Source organism: Nuphar pumila, chromosome 3 (genome assembly GCF_984573655.1).
Source record: "Nuphar pumila chromosome 3, dmNupPumi1.hap1.1, whole genome shotgun sequence".
Lineage (NCBI taxonomy): Eukaryota > Viridiplantae > Streptophyta > Magnoliopsida > Nymphaeales > Nymphaeaceae > Nuphar > Nuphar pumila.
Window position 1 is genome coordinate 125,251,157 of NC_143251.1, and position 18,993 is coordinate 125,270,149.

At 38.4% G+C, this 18,993-nt stretch overlaps 1 protein-coding gene across 1 annotated transcript; it reads right to left on the reverse strand.

The window, feature by feature from the left end:
* Positions 1-3,829: 3,829 nt before the first annotated feature.
* LOC149843638 (homogentisate 1,2-dioxygenase-like) lies at positions 3,830-17,417 on the reverse strand. The gene is made up of 9 exons (XM_089999983.1): positions 17,137-17,417; positions 15,208-15,438; positions 11,311-11,390; positions 5,541-5,708; positions 5,259-5,434; positions 4,868-4,937; positions 4,606-4,760; positions 4,396-4,479; positions 3,830-4,301 (listed from the first exon to the last, which is right to left on the reverse strand). The coding sequence occupies exons 1-9, from the start codon at positions 17,316-17,318 to the stop codon at positions 4,017-4,019; spliced, it is 1,431 nt and encodes a 476-aa protein (XP_089856109.1). The 5' UTR covers positions 17,319-17,417; the 3' UTR covers positions 3,830-4,016.
* Between the last annotated feature and the right edge of the window lie 1,576 nt (positions 17,418-18,993).

Genomic DNA, 18,993 nt, shown 5'->3' on the forward strand with positions numbered 1-18,993 from the left:
CCTCTCCTTCATTGGTGCAAAAAAAATAACGATTCTAGAAAAGGAGTGGTTGTAAAGACTTAAGTGCCCTGAAGATGATTATTTAAGACTCAGTCTCTGCACTGCAGGATTATCCGAGAAAGAAATCTCCCCTGGAGGAGGCCATGAACATCAACCTTCTCACTCTCTCTCTCCCTTATCTTTCTGCTTCTGTGCACATCCAGTAGAAGATCCTACATTGTTCCATCAATCACCGACTGACCTGCACATTGACTGTTGTGGAGCCTGATTCAGAGTTTTTACCCTTATAGGAGAGGGGTCTGGGGGCTCCTCCCAGCGTGGGTAGCATCATTCAACTTGAAGAGTTGTGGAGCCTGATTCAGAGTTTTTACTCTTACAGAAGGGGGGTCTGAGGGCTCCTCCCAGCGTGGGTAGCATCATTCAACTTGAAGATTTGTGGAGCCTGATTTAGAGTTTTTACCCTTACAGAAGGGGGGTATGAGGGCTCCTTCCGGCGTGGATAGCATCGTTCAACTTGATTCGTTGTGGAGCCTGATTCAGAGTTTTTGCCCTTACAAGAGGGGGGTCCGGGGGCTCCCCCCCGGCGCGGGTTCTGCTACGCGGTCAGCGGGTCCAGGGGGGCCGCCCCTGGCGGGGGGTTCGGGGGGCACCGCCCCTCGGACCAAAATTTTTTGGGGCCTTGTACAAATTTTTTATTTTCTTTCCCTCTTTTAACTATAAAAAAAGAACAATAAAGCGTTTTGTTTAATCGTGGGGCTCATGTTTCCTTCGGTTGTTTCTTGCTCGAGGTTTTCGTAACACCCTTTCCTACGATTTTTCTATTTTTCTTTTTCTGTTTCTTTCCCATGCTTTTTTCAATGACTCTCCTACAACGATTTTTAGTGTTGTCGGGTCTCCAACGAGATTTACAGCGATTTATAGTGTTGTCCGGTCTTCCAACAACGATTTGTAGTATTGTCGGGCCTTCTTACAGCAATTTATAGTGTTTTCGGGTCTCCAACGAGCCCCACAACGATTTATGGTGTTGTTGGATCTCACTACAGCGATTTGTAGTGTCTTCCGCAAATCACTATAGCGATTTGTAGTGTTATTCAGTAAGTAAATCGCTGTAAATCGCTAACCGAATTAGGACCAACTTGTCAGGGTCATATCTCCCTTACCGGAGGTCATTCCTGTAACTAGACTCAATAACGAAGACACTACTTTTTACGGATTTAGAATATGAGCCCCTGAACCCCCCTCCTGTAAGGGCAAAAACTCTGAATCAGGCTCCACAATGAATCAAGTTGAACGATGCTACAGTCAATGCGCATGTCAGTCGGTGTTTGATGGAGCAATATAGGATCGTCTGCTGGATGTGCACAAAAGTAAAAAGAGAAGGGAGATAGAGTGAGAGGGTTGATGTTCATGGCCTTCTCTAGGGAGAACTCTTTGCCTCCCTTGATTTCTTCTCTAGAGAGAGAGAAAGAGAGAGAGAGAGAGAAAGAGAGAGAGGGGTGGGGGGGTTACAGTGTTTTACGGAGAAAGAAGAAGAAGAAGATGACGATGAAAAGTTCAAACAGACATTTTTTATGGCTCAGGTTCGTTTCGCTTGATGACCATCGAATCGCCGACTCACCATCGTTTCGCCGGATCACCATCGGATCGTCGGCTAATGTTCGTTTCACTGTGTAGACTTTGAAAAGTCAACATCATCCTCGACTTTCTGGATGAAGGACATGTTTGTCCTTTTTTTGAACAATTTGTTTTCCTTTTTTGAATGAAGTACATTTTTGTTATTTTCTCAAACCGTCGTTTTATAACAAGAATAGCAAGAAAGGGTACTTAAGTCTTTGCAACCAAACCAGACTCCGATGCTGAGTGATGTCAACATACACGGGAATACGAGCCCCATGTGCTTCTATACGTGTTGCTTTTTGGGACCCCCGAACACAGACGTGGGATTCAGTGAATCATCGGGGGCGAACATACACCACCCTCCCTCGACAATACCAGACTGCCTTTGTGTGAAACTGGAGCAGCATGTCCGCGGCTTCAGAGACGCCTGTTTTCAACCATGAACCAGGCTTCTTCACCGGCTGGGATCAACTTCTTCACCGGCTGGCTTGGAGGTGAGAAGTTTTCATCCTTGGATCAAGTCAATGGAATCTCCTCACTTTTTCTTCTCTTCTGCTTTTAACTCATCATAACCAGCCTGCTTAGGTTTATTCTTCGGTGGCACTTCGGACGTTAGCACATATGCGAGCTTCCCAGCACGCAGATTAAAGGGAACCATTCAAAGGTGAATGGAGCACCATAAACGGGGACCGCCGGAGCTAATGATAAGACTTTCCGGCCAAGTCCCATTGATTGATGATATTGTGGAAATGCTGTACGGAAGACACTTTATTAAAGATATTTTGGGAGATGGAAGTGGTTATAAATGTACTTCCTTTGGCATGGATAGACTCCTTTCTTGCTACTAAGGGAGAACAAGGATGAAAAGGTAATAATACATTGGATCGATGTCAAAAATGGGGTATTCAACTAGCAAATAGATGCTGCTTATGTGAAAGAGAATTGGAGTCAGCTGCGCATCTTTTCTGGTTCTATCCATTCGTTCAGCTGTTGTTCAAGTCAGCCTGGCCGACCCTAGCAACAGAGCTACCAGCTGCGTCTTGCTTGAGGGCTGGGCTTGGAAGTGTTGGCTGGTCTCTATGTGGTAGAGAATCTGGAAGGAACGCGATGGGCAACTCCTTAATGACAATACGTCTAATGTACAAAGTGTGCTCTATGCTATACAGTCAAACATATACCATTCTGCTCGCGCGGTTTGGCCTAAGAGCGACATTTCTTAGTTGGGATCCCGTCTGTTAGGACCCTTTGTACATGAACCTGCAAATGGTACCTTGCCTTTGTAAGCTGTTTTTCTCTAGACGATTTCTCATCGTCTATTTAGATTTCTAATAATATTTTACTTAAATTCTCAAAAAAAAAAAACTTAACTTGAAGTGAAATGATGATGCATCTTTTTATAAGGTTCTAGCATTGATATTCTTTACAATCATTGGTATAATCGGACAACTTGATGAATCCCGGTTCTTGAGGATTTTTTTTTCCTTAAGCCTTGATCAATGTATGCATAACATTCACATTTCTAAACCTTCAACTTTTCACATGACGACTGCTATCATTGCACCCTAGGGTTTTCATGGGAATCCTATTGATTTTATGCACAATAAAATGCAAATCTTTAATCGATAATTCTACTAGAACATGGTTGGTAATCACCCACCATCTTTGAGGTACAACCTGTCAGCTGTGCGGCCCAACAGCAGGGTGGGTTATCAGGTGCAGCAGCACACTTAAAGTGTGCAATCACATTTCACCCGATCTCAATTCCCTTGCCATTTGCAGCAAGCATTGTGATAACCTTGCCATTCTCAACAAAGCTCCCAAAATGTGGTGGGTGTTGAGGATTCGGTGAGTCCCCTGCAGCACCCACCAACTATGAGCTCGCAAACAAAGTGTGATCAAGGACAAAACTTTCTTTTATTCACATCAGAGCTTGTAGATCACATTATGTGTTTCATAATCAAATCACCACACTCAGTCCTACTTGTCCTCAAGATGGATGGTTTCTGCAAGCAACACTGAAAGAACCATATTGACAGCACAATGCACTAGCAAGCAACGGTGGAGCATATGAAAACTGCAGCTAGGACTGAACCTTTTTTCCTCAAGTACATGACATTTTCAAATCCTTGTCCAACCACAGAACCTTTGTCCACAGAACCTCATGCATGCAACAGAGAAAGAAAGCCAAGCCCCAGCTACGAAAACATAATGATGATGAATAATAAGGGTTCAGGATTTACCAGTAAATATCTACTGTTGCTGATTATGTACACGAGATGCCCCAATATCTTATTATATACGAAGGCAAAACTTCAGTTTTGTCATTTACAATTTATTTATTCCATGTACAAACTTTCTTTATGTATCAAAGAATCCTGAGCACGGGCCAGGAATGTGCCTTAGTTACCAAGACACCCATTGGTAGTAGTCTTCTTGAAAGGATCACTTTCTGCATGCTGATGAGTATCATCAAGGATAGGTTTCTTGCTTGATTTCACTGTGCCCTCTTCTTCATGTGAGAAATGGGATTTCAGGCCTATCCAACACTGGTAATAATCATGATCCATATAAGGAGACTCCAATGCCCATTGACAGACTCTGGGGATCAAGCATGATTCAAACATAAAGGCCATTGTGTCTGCTATTCTGAATGGGCCAACATGCTCCCCACGTGCCACCGTTGCCTTTTATCATGGGAACAAAGAGCAGTCTATGATTAAGTTCGACAACTGTAATAAAGGAAAGGCAAAGAAAAAGAAGCAAGAGAAAAGACAGTACCTCAAAGGTCTTAGTATCAGGTCCGTGAGGAGTCATGCAATTATGCAAGCTCGCACCGCCAGGCAGAAACCCACCGGCCTTTGCCTATTGCCACCAGACCAGCAAATGTTAATTTAGATATAGCTTCTTTTTTGTTTGTTCAATGATCATCATTCAGCCAAAGTTCAAAAATTGTGAAATAGAGAAAGATATGGTACAGAAAGAACAGACCTCATAGCCACCATAAATCAATCCCATAAATTCACTCATGCAATTCCGGTGGTAATATGGGGGGCGAAAGGTATGCTCAGCCACCAACCATCGAGGAGGGAAGATTACAAAATCTAACAGAGCTACACCCGGCTTATCTGAGGGCGCTGTAAGTACTGTAATAGAAATATACAGGCCAAGACAATTAAAAGAAGGTAAATGTGACAAAGAGAAAAGAAAAAAACTTTACATGCAGATATTGCTTTTTGAGTCTCAACTCTACCTGTGTTTATTGAAGGATCTCCGTGATCAACTAAAACAGTATTGAAAGGGCAGAACTTACTCAGATCAAACTGCATTAAACAAGAATACATTTTAAAAATGTCCAAAATATTACATTCATCACCAACTATAAAAGAAGCTGCAAAAAGATTTGTAGGATTAAAATGCGGATACAGTGATGAATTAATAACTGAATATTCCAGCAAGAACAGGAACTTCAGGCTTCTAAACTTGACATTTATTTGTTAACTTTTAGTTATAATAGAACTGTTGTTCTTGAAGGGCAGTGCTTGCCCAAATGATGAGACAGAAGATAAAAGCTTCAACATTTGGCATGATATTTTCTTTCCAAGGTTAAATAGCTGCCTATACAAATAAAAACTTATCTTTACCTTGTATGGGACATAATTCCCATGCCAAGCAACCACATTGAAAGGAGAAAAATCTTGTTTGGCTGTAAAAAGTTCACCTCCAAACTTTTGAACGATGGTGTATCCTGGGCGAGAGTCCTGTTCGAAGTAAGCTATCGGGACCAGAAAATCTCTTGCAGAAGCGAGGCCATTGGCACCTGAACATCAAGCAGAGACTATCATCAGTCATAGGTAAATGAAAGTCCACTAGAGTAGACAGATCATGAGAATCCACGAGTCATAGAACAACGAATGTCCAATTACCTATAGGGCCAAGATCAGGCAGCTGAAAATGGGTACCAAAAACCTCGGCAATGTAACCACGTGATGGACCATCAGGAATGTCAACAGAGAAACGGAAACCTTGCTGCAAAACAGCTATTTCACCAGGAGAAACTTTCAATCTTCCAAATTCAGTTGTGATCCATAGCCCTACATAAGAAAAGTATATAATAATTGCATTAGCACATAGAGCAGGAAAAACAAAAGAGGATAAAAAATCAAGGAACTCACTCATATCAGCAAGAAAGCAGACATATACATACTTCAAAAAACTTGCTACTAAATCTAAAAAAGGCCTTGGTTGTTTCACATGAATGTTCAAATGCTTCCATGCCGAAATAAAACAAACAAAAAATTGAGGTTTAGAAAGGATTCTCTGAAGGACCAAAACTTATGTACCCCTGCTGAGTTACTATTAAAGAACAAATAAGAATTGAAGCCCAACAGATATTCATAGTTTTCTGAAACTTGCTATGAAAACTTAAAAGGCTTGGGAGCCAGCAAGCTCCATTGCAGATAATGTAGAGGAGTCTCTGAAGGGCTTAAAAGTGTTTTACAAATTACTATTAAAGAACAAAATAACCAAAGTCCAACAGTTATTCATGGTTTCATCAACAAAAAACATTCAAAATCAGTGCATTTTAAAGGAGGAAAAAACCCACAAAGTGCTGAAGTCCATAGACACACACAAACTGGAATAATAAGAACACAATAAAACTGGAACTGCATCGGACAATAGGGCTATAAATAAGGAGAGCCAAAACTCCTGCTGTTCAAGCTTGGCTGGGTTGAGCTCGAGCTAATATTTTAACAACACATTTTTCATTGTTTTTGTTGTAAAGATGGAAGGGACAAGCTTTGATACCATGACCTTCACACCACAAACCATACTAAAAAGAATTCAACCACCATATGTTTTACAAGAAACTGCAAAAGGATACATATCTGCTGTACGGTATACCTAGTAGGCGTAAAGCAGGGCTCTACCAGAACCTGGACCTGAGCTTGGCTTATTGAGAAGAAAATCTGAACTCCAAAGAGTCAAGCCAGTCCTCACAAGCAGCTTGACCCATTGCCTACACTTAAAAGCCAACACCAGCAATGCCAACAATCAGCTATCTAATTATTAGGCTTTGTCAAGTTAAACTTTTTTTTTGTTTATCACAACCTTATTTTAAGCAGTAGAGTTTCATTTCTGTTCCTCAGTGAGTTTCCTCTTCACATGTAGGTCCTTACATATAAGTGAAAATTATTTACAATTTTGATTTCTCAACATTCTCTGCATTCGCTAAGTATATTGCTTCTTGTCCGTTTGATTTCTTTGTTTTAAGCATCTTGCCCATTTGATGAACCATGGGTACTATAGTTCATAGTTTGAAAACTCGCCGGGTTGACCCGGTGACCCGGCCCGGATTGCCCAGTCACCGGGTCAAAAAACAGGTTTAACTCGGCTTTTACAAAACTCGGCTGAGTCATGGGTTGACTTGGCCGAGTCATAGGAGAGTCAACCGTATCATGGGCTAGTCATGCATATATATACATATATAATATATTTTATATATAGTTACATAAATTATATGAAATATAATATAAATATTACGTATATTATATATAAAAAATAATTATACATTAAATATATTATAAAAATATCATATAATGTATATTATATATAATATATTGGTAAAATACTATAAAATATAGATAATATATACATATATTTATATATTTTATATAAAATATAAAGTTAACATGACCCGACCGAGTCACCGAGTTGACCCGGCTGGGTGACGAGCCACTCAAGGGCGAGTCGAGTGATGAGTCACTGGGTTTTAAAACCTTGCTATAGTTTCATTGGAGCAATAGTGGTCATCTATATTTTCTTAGTGTTCTTGCAGTTCTTATACAAAAATGCCTTTCTTGAGCATCTTTTCTATCAAAATTCTTGCCAAATTGAATGTGATACAAAATAATGATGCATCTTTTAATAAGGTTATAGCATTGACATTCTTTGCAATTATTTGCATAACCCAGAACAAGATGTACCTCATACAACAACAACAACAACTACGCCTTCATCCCAAAACAATTGGGGTCGGCGATATGAACCAAAAAAGAAAATCATTCTGGGTCTAAAACATGAATCCTTCTCCTCCAATCATTTCTATCCAATGCCATGTCCTCGGTGAGGTTCAAAGCATTCATATCCTTTCCTATCACCTCCATCCATGTCTTCCTAGGCCTACCCCGACCTCTTTTAACTAATATATTTTCCCATTTCTCCATCCTTCTAACTGAAGCATCATTAGGCCTTCGCCGAATATGTCCAAACCACCGTAAACGATTCTCTTTCATCTTATTTTCAATGGGTGCAACGCCTACCTTCTTACGTATCTTCTCGTTCCGAATCTTATCTTTTATTGTATTTCCACACATCCATCTCAGCATACGCATCTCAGCTACACTAATTTTTTGAATATGATGTCTCTTGGCAGCCCAACATTCCGTACCATATAGTAAAACGGGCCTAATAGTCGTCCTATAAAACTTTTCCTTCAACCGCAATGATATTCTACGATCACACAACACTCCAGTTGCACTTTTCCATTTCATCCACCCAACCTTTATCCTATGATTTACATCTCCATCAATTTCTCCATACTTTTGAATGATAGATCCCAAATATTTGAAACAATCATCCACCGGTATTTCTTGCTCACCAAGCTTCACTACACTCCCATCACTACTCCGTTGCTTACTAAACCGACATTCCATGTATTCTGTCTTACTCTTACTCAACTTAAAACCTCTTGCTTCCAATGTCTGTCTCCATAATTCTAACTTAGCATTAACCCCAGCTCTAGACTCATCAATCAAAACAATATCATAAGCAAACAACATACACCACGACACATTTTCTTGAATTGATCTCGTAAGCTCATCCATCACTATAGCAAATAGGAAAGGGCTTAAAGCAGATCCTTGATGTAACCCAACCGTTATAGGAAAATTGGTTGTCACCCCTCCACAAGTGCGAACATATTTTAAGGAAAATGTATTCCTTAAGCCTTGATATAGTTTTCATGGCAGAATATTGATTTATGCACAATAAAATGGATGCTTTAATCAATAATTCTAGTGGCATTTTACTCATGTGAATCATAGATAAAGTATTTTCAACTATGTCACTGGAGAAAGACTGAAAAAGGAAAGGATAAAATAGCGACAAGGAAGGAATAAAAAAGGAGACTGGAAAAGAGTAAAAAAGAAAATAAGGTTAACAAAAAGAAGAGTACGAAAAAGAGAGAGATTAAAGATATGGGACTACCTAGAGCTAGTATGCCCTAGTACTCTAAGGAATTAGAAGAGAGGAAGAAGAAGAAGAGAGGATCAAACACCACACTATTTACAAAAAAATCAACCAAGAACAATTATCTAGGGGTTGGCATATTAGATTAGCTGCCTACCACTTTTCTAACCTACAGCCACAGCCTATCGGGCTTTGAAGGGTTTTTTCCATGTTTTCATTAAATATGATCATACAGATGTGTTCTACATGCTTGATTTTACAAAAAACAACTCTTGGATCTTCTGATTCTGTCTCGCAGATAGGTTTTTATAAGGTTTAAAACTCAATGGTCCAAGATTTTCATAAATATTCAAGGCTTAAAAAACATGTTTTTTTTATCAAAAAACCACCGAAAACACCTGTTTGCTAGTGGTAAACCAAAAAAGTGGTAGGCAGCTACCACTTTTCATATATATATATATATATATATATATATATATATATATAGAGAGAGAGAGAGAGAGAGAGAGAGAGAGAGAGAGGATGGTCCACCCACTAAATGGTCCATCCCTTGTCCTCCCATTCAAAATCTGTATATTGGACGTTTTTTTGGCAAATCTGATCTTATAGATGTGATCTTCATGGTTGAAAACATATGATTACACTCTTGGATCAAAGTTTTTTGATGTGTAGATAAGATTTATAGCATAGAAAATTTCAACAATTTTAGAACCGTTGATTTTTTTTATTCTTGTTAAAATCCCATGTACACATCAAAAAAGTCTGATCCAAGAGAATATTCATATGTTTTCAACCATGGAGATCACATCCATATGGTCAGATTTGCCAAAAAACATATCTAACATACAGATTTTAAATGGGAGGACAGGGGGTGGACCATCCCCCTTCTCATATATATATATATATATATATATGGGAAAATATTTACTACTAATGAAGGTAAGGAGCTAACGAGCTAGAAATCATAGGTGCAAGTTGTATCGACTCAATCTAACCACATATATGTGTTCATCATGTTTTGCTTACTAAGGATCAAGCCTTGGATCATGTTTTTTGATATAAAAATCTGATCTTTTGAGTTATGAAATTTTGGCACATTGTGGGACGTTGATTTTTGGACTCCTTTAAAAACCTAATTACTTGTCATAATCACATGATTCAAAACAAGTTTCCTACTAAACAAACCATGTAGATCAGATCCGTAACATTTGATCTACAAAAAAATGAAGTTTTTTGAAGAGTGATTTCTACTCATTAGTTCCTTACCTTCATTAGTAGCTAATATTTACCCTATATATATATATATATATATATATATATATATAGAGAGAGAGAGAGAGAGAGAGAGAGAGAGAGAGAGAGTAGGTGGTAGCTGCCTACCACTTTTCTAGCCTACCAGGCTTTTGAAGGGTTTTTCTATTATTTTTAAAATCTGACCATATAGATGTGATATACTCTTATAATATGTATGTATGTACATAATTATGTATAGGTATTTATATATTTAAATATATACAATTACATGTATGTATTTATGTATATATATTACATATTTTGGGTAGTATTTTTGTATTTAGGATTATCATTCTTTTGTACATTTTTTTATTTTTATTTTTCTGTTTTTTATATTGTTTTCTGGTTTGACCAGCTCTTTGACTAGCCGTTAGAGCTAGTCTAACGGCTATTCAATAGAGTTGTTAGACTAGCCTAAAGGCTAGCCATTTGACCTCTTTGAATATATTGAATGGGATCTTCCCATTCTTTCTCAATGCATTCTTCGTGCATTTGAACATTAATAAATTATTTATTTTTTAAAGTGCTATTGTGCTCTCTCTTTGGCCCTTAGTGGCTCTTGTGCTTGTGCCCATGGTGGCTTGTGTTTGTGTGCCCTTAGTGGCTTGTGCATGTGCACTTTGTGGGTTCTTTCCTTACTTCATTACATCTACATGCTTGATTTTATAGAAATCGACTATTGGATCGGTCGATTCCGACATGCGGGTAGGTTTTTATAAGATTTAAAAATTGCTCTACAATTTTCATAAATACTCAATGCTTAAAAAATCATGTTCTTTTATTGAAAAAAAACATGATCCAAGTATCATTTCCAAACAAATTGACCATGCCAAACACATCTGAAGGGTCAGATTTGCGAAAAACAACCCGGAAATACCTATTTGCTGGTGGTAGGCAGCTACCACTTTTCATATATATATATATATCCTAATCATGACTAAGATCAATTTAGTGGATCCCTTTTATAATGGTGTTACAAGTATGCCAATATTACAACAATGTCATTTTTTGTCATTGAAAACATTTGTCCCCAGCATATCCAAATAAGGCCTAAATCAGTGTAGAACAATTCCAACACAAATGCTGTAAGAGCAACTTAAAGTCAATCAAACAAAAGAAACATCGATTAGAAGCCACAAAAGACCATCTTACTTCCCAACTGGGGAACAATCAGAAAGTCACCATCAGCATTACAAAAAGCACAATTATCCATAGACTTGTTTGCTGCAAACCTGTAAGAAGAATCTTGGATCAGATTCAATAGAAATTAGTGCATTATGAAAAGAAATAAAGAAAAAGAGCTCAGAACACCATTAGAGATGACAAGAAACTTAAATCTGGCACCTACAGTTGCTGAAACAGTTTGTTGTGCTGCATATAGCATTAAACAGATGCATCATCATGGATGAAGCAATGATTTTATTAATACAAGAGAAAACAAATGAACTCAATAGCTTACTGTAAGAGAGTAAGATTGTCAGGTTCAAGCATTGTACTAGGGTCGAAAAAGACATTAAAGTTCTATTAGCTGAAAAGTAGAAGGAAATTTAGTACATCATGGATGCTTTTTTGAACTTAATAATGTTGGCATTAATCTTAGTCTCAACGGATGAAAAGAACCAAAAAAGAATCTTAAAATTCTTCATTTCCCATTCATCGTGCTTCTTAGAATACTCTTCAAGAGCTTTAACCCTTTCTTCTCCTTCAAGAATCTTGATTTCACTTTCGTTTACCACCGTTATCTTGGGTTCCGGTTCCAGAATTGTACCTTGCACATAACCCCATAGCTCATTTCCTTTTATGTAAGCCTCCATGTTTCTAGCCCAAATATGATAGTTGGATCCATTTAATTTGAAGCCAAGAGTAAAATGAGACTCCTTTTCGCCCATTATGAAGTAAAGAGAAAGGGAGAAATGGCGTACCAACACCAAATTTCAAATGCAAGCTTGAGCAAGATCCTTCTAAAATATTTGAGAAGCAAGATCCACCACTCCAACCTCCAAAGATCCGAAGGCACGCTTTTCGAGGCACTTGAAAAGAAGAGAATCCCACAATCCTCTATCACCAACCAAGCTCTGATACCATGTGAAATTGTCTATGAAGAGACAATATGCATACAAGCATACATACTTTATAAAAGAAGTGTACGAAGACACTCTCACAACACTTGAACAAAATACGCAAAAAGCGTAAAAATAATAAACATGCAATAATGCATGTGTTTCATAAAAAAAGAGCAAATGCTTGAGACTCTCAAGCTTAAGAATTACAAGGGGGAACACCCCTATTTATACAAGAGCCAAGAGGTGCAAAAGGGGGGCTCCAAAGGAGTCGTTGGGAAGCCCCCAACGGTCACATTTGTGACCGTAATAAAAACTAAAATAAAAAATGAAAAAATAAAAAGAATTACAAAAGGAAAATAAAAAGGAAAAATACAACATATTCCAAATGGAATATGCGCAAGATTACAATAATACCCTTTTTGGGTAAGAAATTAAAGAGGTATATAAATATATATATTTATATATATAGAGATACATATACATATAATATATTATATGTATATGTATCTCTAAGTATATAAATATATATATTTATATTTACAACAAGGATTTTCGGAGATACATTTTAACAGATGCTTCATTTCAACCAACTCATTTTGTTGTGGGGTGTAAGGGCAAGATTTTTTTAAGTAATCTCTTGTTGATCAAGAAAGCTTTTAAAATCTGTTAATAAAAATTCTCCTCCTGAATCAGAACTAAATATTTTAATAGATGTTTCGAATTGATTTTTAACATAACTATGAAAATTTTGAAAACATTCAAATACTTCGGTTTTGAGTTTAAGAAAGTAGATCCCATGTGTGCCTACTATAGTCATCCACAAAAACTACATAATAAGAAACTCTTCCTTTGGATATAACCGGTGTCGATCCCTACACATCTGAATGTATTAACTCAAAAGATTCTTTAGATATAAATTGACTATTTCCAAAAGGTAGAGATTTCATTTTTCCAAGTATGCAATCTTCACAAGTCAACTCTTTTACATTATAATTTTCAAAAAAAGGAAAAAAATATATTTTTGCCATACTTGATGTCCTAATCTCTTATGCCAATGTTCAATGCTTTTCTTTCCAATAAAACTACAAAAATTTTGATTTGATAGTTCCAAGTTGTCCATGTAGTAGAGGTCTCTTCTTCTATGGCCTCGTCCAATCGGCTTCTTGGATCGGAGATCCTATACCAAGCAATCATTAGATGAAAAGGTGACCTCACACTCATGGTTGGTAATGTAAGGAAATGAATTCTTGCGAAGGTGTTCACTAAATCACCAAAAGTGGATACTCAAGAGAGTTCCACCAAAATATCACAATGAACACACAAAGAACCACAAATAGGTTCACTTATAAATACCCACAAAGGAGTATAAGAACAAAAAGATAAAAAATAAATGTTTTTATTGATCTCAACACATGAAAGAAGCATTACAAATGGTGGGGTTTTGCCCCCATATTTATACACAAGGAAAGAGACTTCAAGAGCAACAAATCTAAATAGAGTCGTTGGACCTCCAACGACTCTCAATATTGACTAGTCAGCAAGTGTTGACTAGTCCTATCTTAACAAAAAATAAAAAACTAATCCTAACTAGAGTAACCTAGTTACACACACACACACACACACATATATATATATATATATATATATATATATATATATATATATATATACACATATACATTTTTAATACTCTCCCTCAAACTTACGGTTGGATAACCGAAAGTTTGTCCAAGAGAAAGTGAAATCTAGGAGCAACGAGAGGTTTGGTGAAAAAATCTGCCAATTGATATTCTGAAGTAACATAGAAAAGATCAATAATGTCGTATAGGAATTCCTCTCGTACATAGTGACAATCCATCTCAATATTTTTGGTTCGTTCGTGGAAGGTCCAGTTACTGGCAATGTAGATGAAACTTTTGTTATCACAACATAGTCATGATGCTTATTTACTCTCAACACCCATGTGAGCCAATAATCTCCTTAGCCAAATCACTTCTATATTGGCTGTAGTCATGACTCTGTATTCTGCTTCAGTTGATGAAAAAGAGACTCTCTGTTGCTTCTTGCACCTCCAAGAAATCAACGATTCACCAAAAAATATACAAAAACCAGTAGTTGAGTGTCGGTTATTTGGATCATCTCCCTAGTCAACATCGATATAAACAATTAAATCTAAGGATGAAGAAGCAAACAAGAAAACTCCTAAAAAAATAAAAGTTTTAATATATCTAATAATACGCAAAACTGCTCTCATATGAATAGAGGTAGGAGAATGCTAAAATTGGCTTGTTGTGTGAACTGAACACGCAATATCAGGTCTCGTAATTGAGAGATATGACAATGCCCCAACAAGTTGTCTATAAGGTGTTGAATTTTCAAGTGGTTCTCCATTAACAATCTTCATTTTGACATTGACAACTTCAGGAGTGTCAACCTTCTTATCATTTGAGATACCAGACCTGTCAACAATATCTAAAGTAAACTCAGATTGAGTCAGCAGATAACCTCTAGAAGAATAAGCAACTTCTATACCAAGAACAAATTAAAAAAAAAAACCCAAACCAATCATTTCCTATGTCACACAGACTCTTCTAACAGGGCGCTGCACCTGCGTCGCACCCGCACCCAGGCAGGTGCGACACTTGGACACAACTTCCTTTGTGTTAGGTGAAGTCAACCACACTAAGGTCCATTTCTATCCAAAAGTAGATTCAATTAACCCTAATCAAGTCCATTTTTATCTATATTATATATATAAATATATAAATGCACACACACGTAGTGCTAACTCTAAACAGAAAGAAGACTTGGACCCACAATACATACTTCAACTTGTTAAGGAGACTTGAATAACATTATGAGAATAAAAGTAAAAACAGAAACTGGCAATACAAATAAAATAGAAATATCAATAATGCAAAACTAAGAGACAAGCAGTTAGCAAACATTAAATGGAAAAGAAAAAGAGTTGTGAGGTAAATATTACATGTGAATAGCATAGCCATGCCGCAGGAAAGAGCTTCCAGCTCCACACATTGTGTAAATCCCATCAATGAAGTCAGTGGGCGAATCAGGAATATCTGCAGGTTTCCAGCGTAGCTGAGTTGGTGTAGCAGATGTTAAGGAATTGTTAAATTCACTTATCAGATATTTGTGGCATGGATTTCGACGTTGGAAAGGTTCATGTGTGACAGATGGTTTAATCCGATAAAGCCAACTGCCAAAACAAATTGTACACATACATAAGATAGAATCAGAAATTAATAAGCTACTATCTTTTCCACCTAATGCATCAAATTCCATAACATGAATCATGCATATCAAGAATGAAACAGATTAATAATGTACCCCAACACAGCTGATGCAGTGATAGCTAGTACAAATTTGCTTTCCTTTATAAAAATTTCCAATGGTAATGGGGTGAGGGTCATTTAAACTTTTCTCTGTATCATGGATAGTTACCTACATTGGAGGAATGTCTCTCGCTAGAGAGAGGGAGATATCACATATGTTCAAATTTTCCCTAAATTTAAGAAAATAAAACGAGTCGACTCTTTCTTTCACATTCTTTTTTTCTTTCTTATGTTTCTCTCAGTTTTTAACTATAAATTAATTTAATAGTTCAATCCTGACTTTCCAAAATATGCTATTAAGCAAAAAAGATTTTTTTTTCGTTTTTCTTAACTTTTTAAAGCTACCAATCACCTTTCTTATCCGATCTGGACCCTTCATTAGAGTGGCCATGTGGGTCATACAAGAGTAACTTTCAAGATCAAAGTCCACCTATTTTCATCAATATCTTATATTTACATCAACAGGGCCACTTTCTGTTATTGCATATGCAACTCTGTGGCTACTAAAAGAAGAATAAGAAGTAGAAGAAGAGTAACAATAACAATGGTGACTATTCTTCATTCCTTTCTCCTTGCTCTTTTTCTATATATATAATGCCAAAATGGCAGAGAGAACAATGGTAGAAATCGTTTCCCCATTCTTATGGGAGGCCAGCAGAGTGTCTGAGGGATTGCACTTGGTTGCCTGAGCATAGGTTATACAACTCATAGTTTTTATCAGCTGGGATCAGAAGTCTGAGTCCCATATAAACAGGGTCTTGATTATAAAATGCTGGTGGCTGGTAGTCAATGAAGATCGATGGTAGTTATTCCAAATGAATAGAAGATGAAGAACCATATCAGGCACATGGAGTGGCTGGTTGAAGGAGGTGAAGGCTTTCGTAGACAAGATCTCTCCCAAAGAGGCAATAGGAGATGGAACACATTTTGAAGGGATGCATAAATCAATTTTCTCAAGGATCTTTAATTTGGCTTATAATAGGCCATGCTCAGGCTTGCTGGTTGGGAGGAGGGGTTTTGGGATGCGAGATTGAGGACATCACTGCTAAGAGTTAGAACATAGAGATTGGGTTTCTCTGATGCTATCACTATAAGATTGACAACATGATGAAGTTAGCTGGAATTAATTGAAAGTTGGTAATGCATGGTTGGTTTTCAGTGAACAATTGAACGAATGTGGAGCTTTTACTTGAAAATGTTCTTTGGCAACAAGATCTAGGACTGAGGGCAGAGACTTTTCTCCCTTTGAGTGTTCCTTGAGTAATCACCATACTCAAGATGCACACAATCAGACGAGCACACCCAAATAAAGTTCAAATCTATACAATTCAGGGCTTCTTCAATAATGGGGATTCATAAAAAACACTTAAAAATTCAGTGGGTATTTAACATCATGCATCACCAACAACGCTAATAAAAGAAGGATGACTCCCATGCATGCTGAAGCATTCATCACCAACATATCATTGATTATTCATCATCATCATCATCGTCTTCAGAAGGAAAGTGGGTCATGAAGAAGGCAAGAAAGCATAAAGTTGGTGGGAGAGAAAAAGGGAGACCTCCTGAGGTTATGCTTGCGGGGAACGGTGAAGGAGGTGCCGGAGATCTGCTCGGCGTAGAGGCCGTACGGGCAGACCAGCGGGCTGTTCTGCCCACGAGGCAGCGCTCCCGGCAGCGCCTCCGACGACAAGTGGTTCCCGAAACCCGATTGGTACTCCAACTCCTTATTGGCTTCTTCCATCTTCTTTAGCTCCTCCAATTTATGTTGCTCTCTCACTCTCTCTCTCACAGCAGTAGCAAGCAAGCGAGATTGTGGGAAAGATCTCTTCCGCTATGAAGCGGTTTATATATATATATATATATATATATATATATATATTGTGCTTGCTTTTTATTCATGGAATCGAAAATGATGTTTGATGTATGTTGATAAATCTGGAAAACAAGTCGTTCGATCATATTTTTGCCACGTTTGAAGAATAGTGACGCTTTGTCTATTTGCGAGTAGGAGTGGATGTATGACACGATGAGCTTGACTTTTAAGTGGGAGTGAGGTTCACGTTTTACTGGACCCGAAAGGGACGTAGTCTAACGTGCCACGTGGCAACGACAAGCCGTGCAGGATTGGAAGACGTTGGGGGTAGGGGCGTAGTCTGTTAGCAATGTTTGGCCCCCAGCCGTGCTTATCTTCTTAAGTGGGTCCCATGATGGTCTGCTGTTGGTCCTTTGCAGATCAAGTTTGATGGGAAAGTAATTTCGCCGTCCCATGATGGAAAAGTATGCTCTCATCCCAAAGGATAAGGCCGGATCAGGTGATATTATTAAAGTTATAGTCACGACGGCAAGGGATGTGTGTTATAAATCAACGATTATACAAGTACATGAAAAATGAAAAGCAAACAAGCGCTAGCTGAAGCAAATAACAAAGGACACGAAAACCATTACAAAACTAATATGCAAGCATGTTATACAAAACTTAGGGCAAGTTTGAAAGAGGGAATCATTTAGAAAAGGTGAATCGACGTAAGAAAAATTGTACGATTTTTTTACCTGTCCAAACAAGCAAAAATGTTTCCTTGAGAAACTTTTGAAAAGGGTATACTTTTGATATCATAGTGTTTTCTGTAAAAGAGAGATGCTCCCCCCCTTTCACCCACTCAAGCACTTCCACCTCCTCCCTCCTGCGGCTTCTTCTTTTCTCTGTCACATTCACCCTCTCCTCCTCCCACTTCTTTTTTTTTTCTTTGCCGCTCAATCCTAGTTAGCAGCAACAAAATGGGGTGTCTCATTGGACAAGAACGACCCCTCCATTGGCACTGGCCTCGTCGATGCCCCCTGCTTTAGGGATGGCAGTGAATCGGGGCGGGGGACAAGGTCTCCACCCCCGCCCCGTCTCAAAATCTGAACCTTCATCCCTGCACGGGGATGGATTTTAATCTCCACCCCTGCCTCCATCCCCGTTTCATGTCCTCCATCCCCCGTCCAAACAGGGGTGAGATAGGGCTCCATTTCCCCTCGGTCTATAGTCATTCCTTAAAGGATTGGGGATGGGGCGGGGCGAGGAAGGGAAAGGTGGGGATGGAGACGGGGATGGAGCAGGCAGGGGAAAGCGTAAGTCCATCCCCACCTCCATCTCTGCACGGGGATAGATTTTAACCTTCATCCCTGCCTCCATCCCTGGTCCAAACAGGGTGAGGCGGGGCCCTGTTGTTCCCCGATCCACTGCCATCCCTACCCTGCTTGCGGTGACGTGATGAAACTCCAAATCAATCTTGACAAGGCATCAGGGAAGATTGTCGACATCTACTTCAAGACATTTGGGTGCAGCTTTGCGATCACATCATCCTAATTGGGTTAGTTCCATCTTCCCACTCCCCTGATTTCTAAGGTTTTTGATCGTTTGGTTTTCAGTTGGA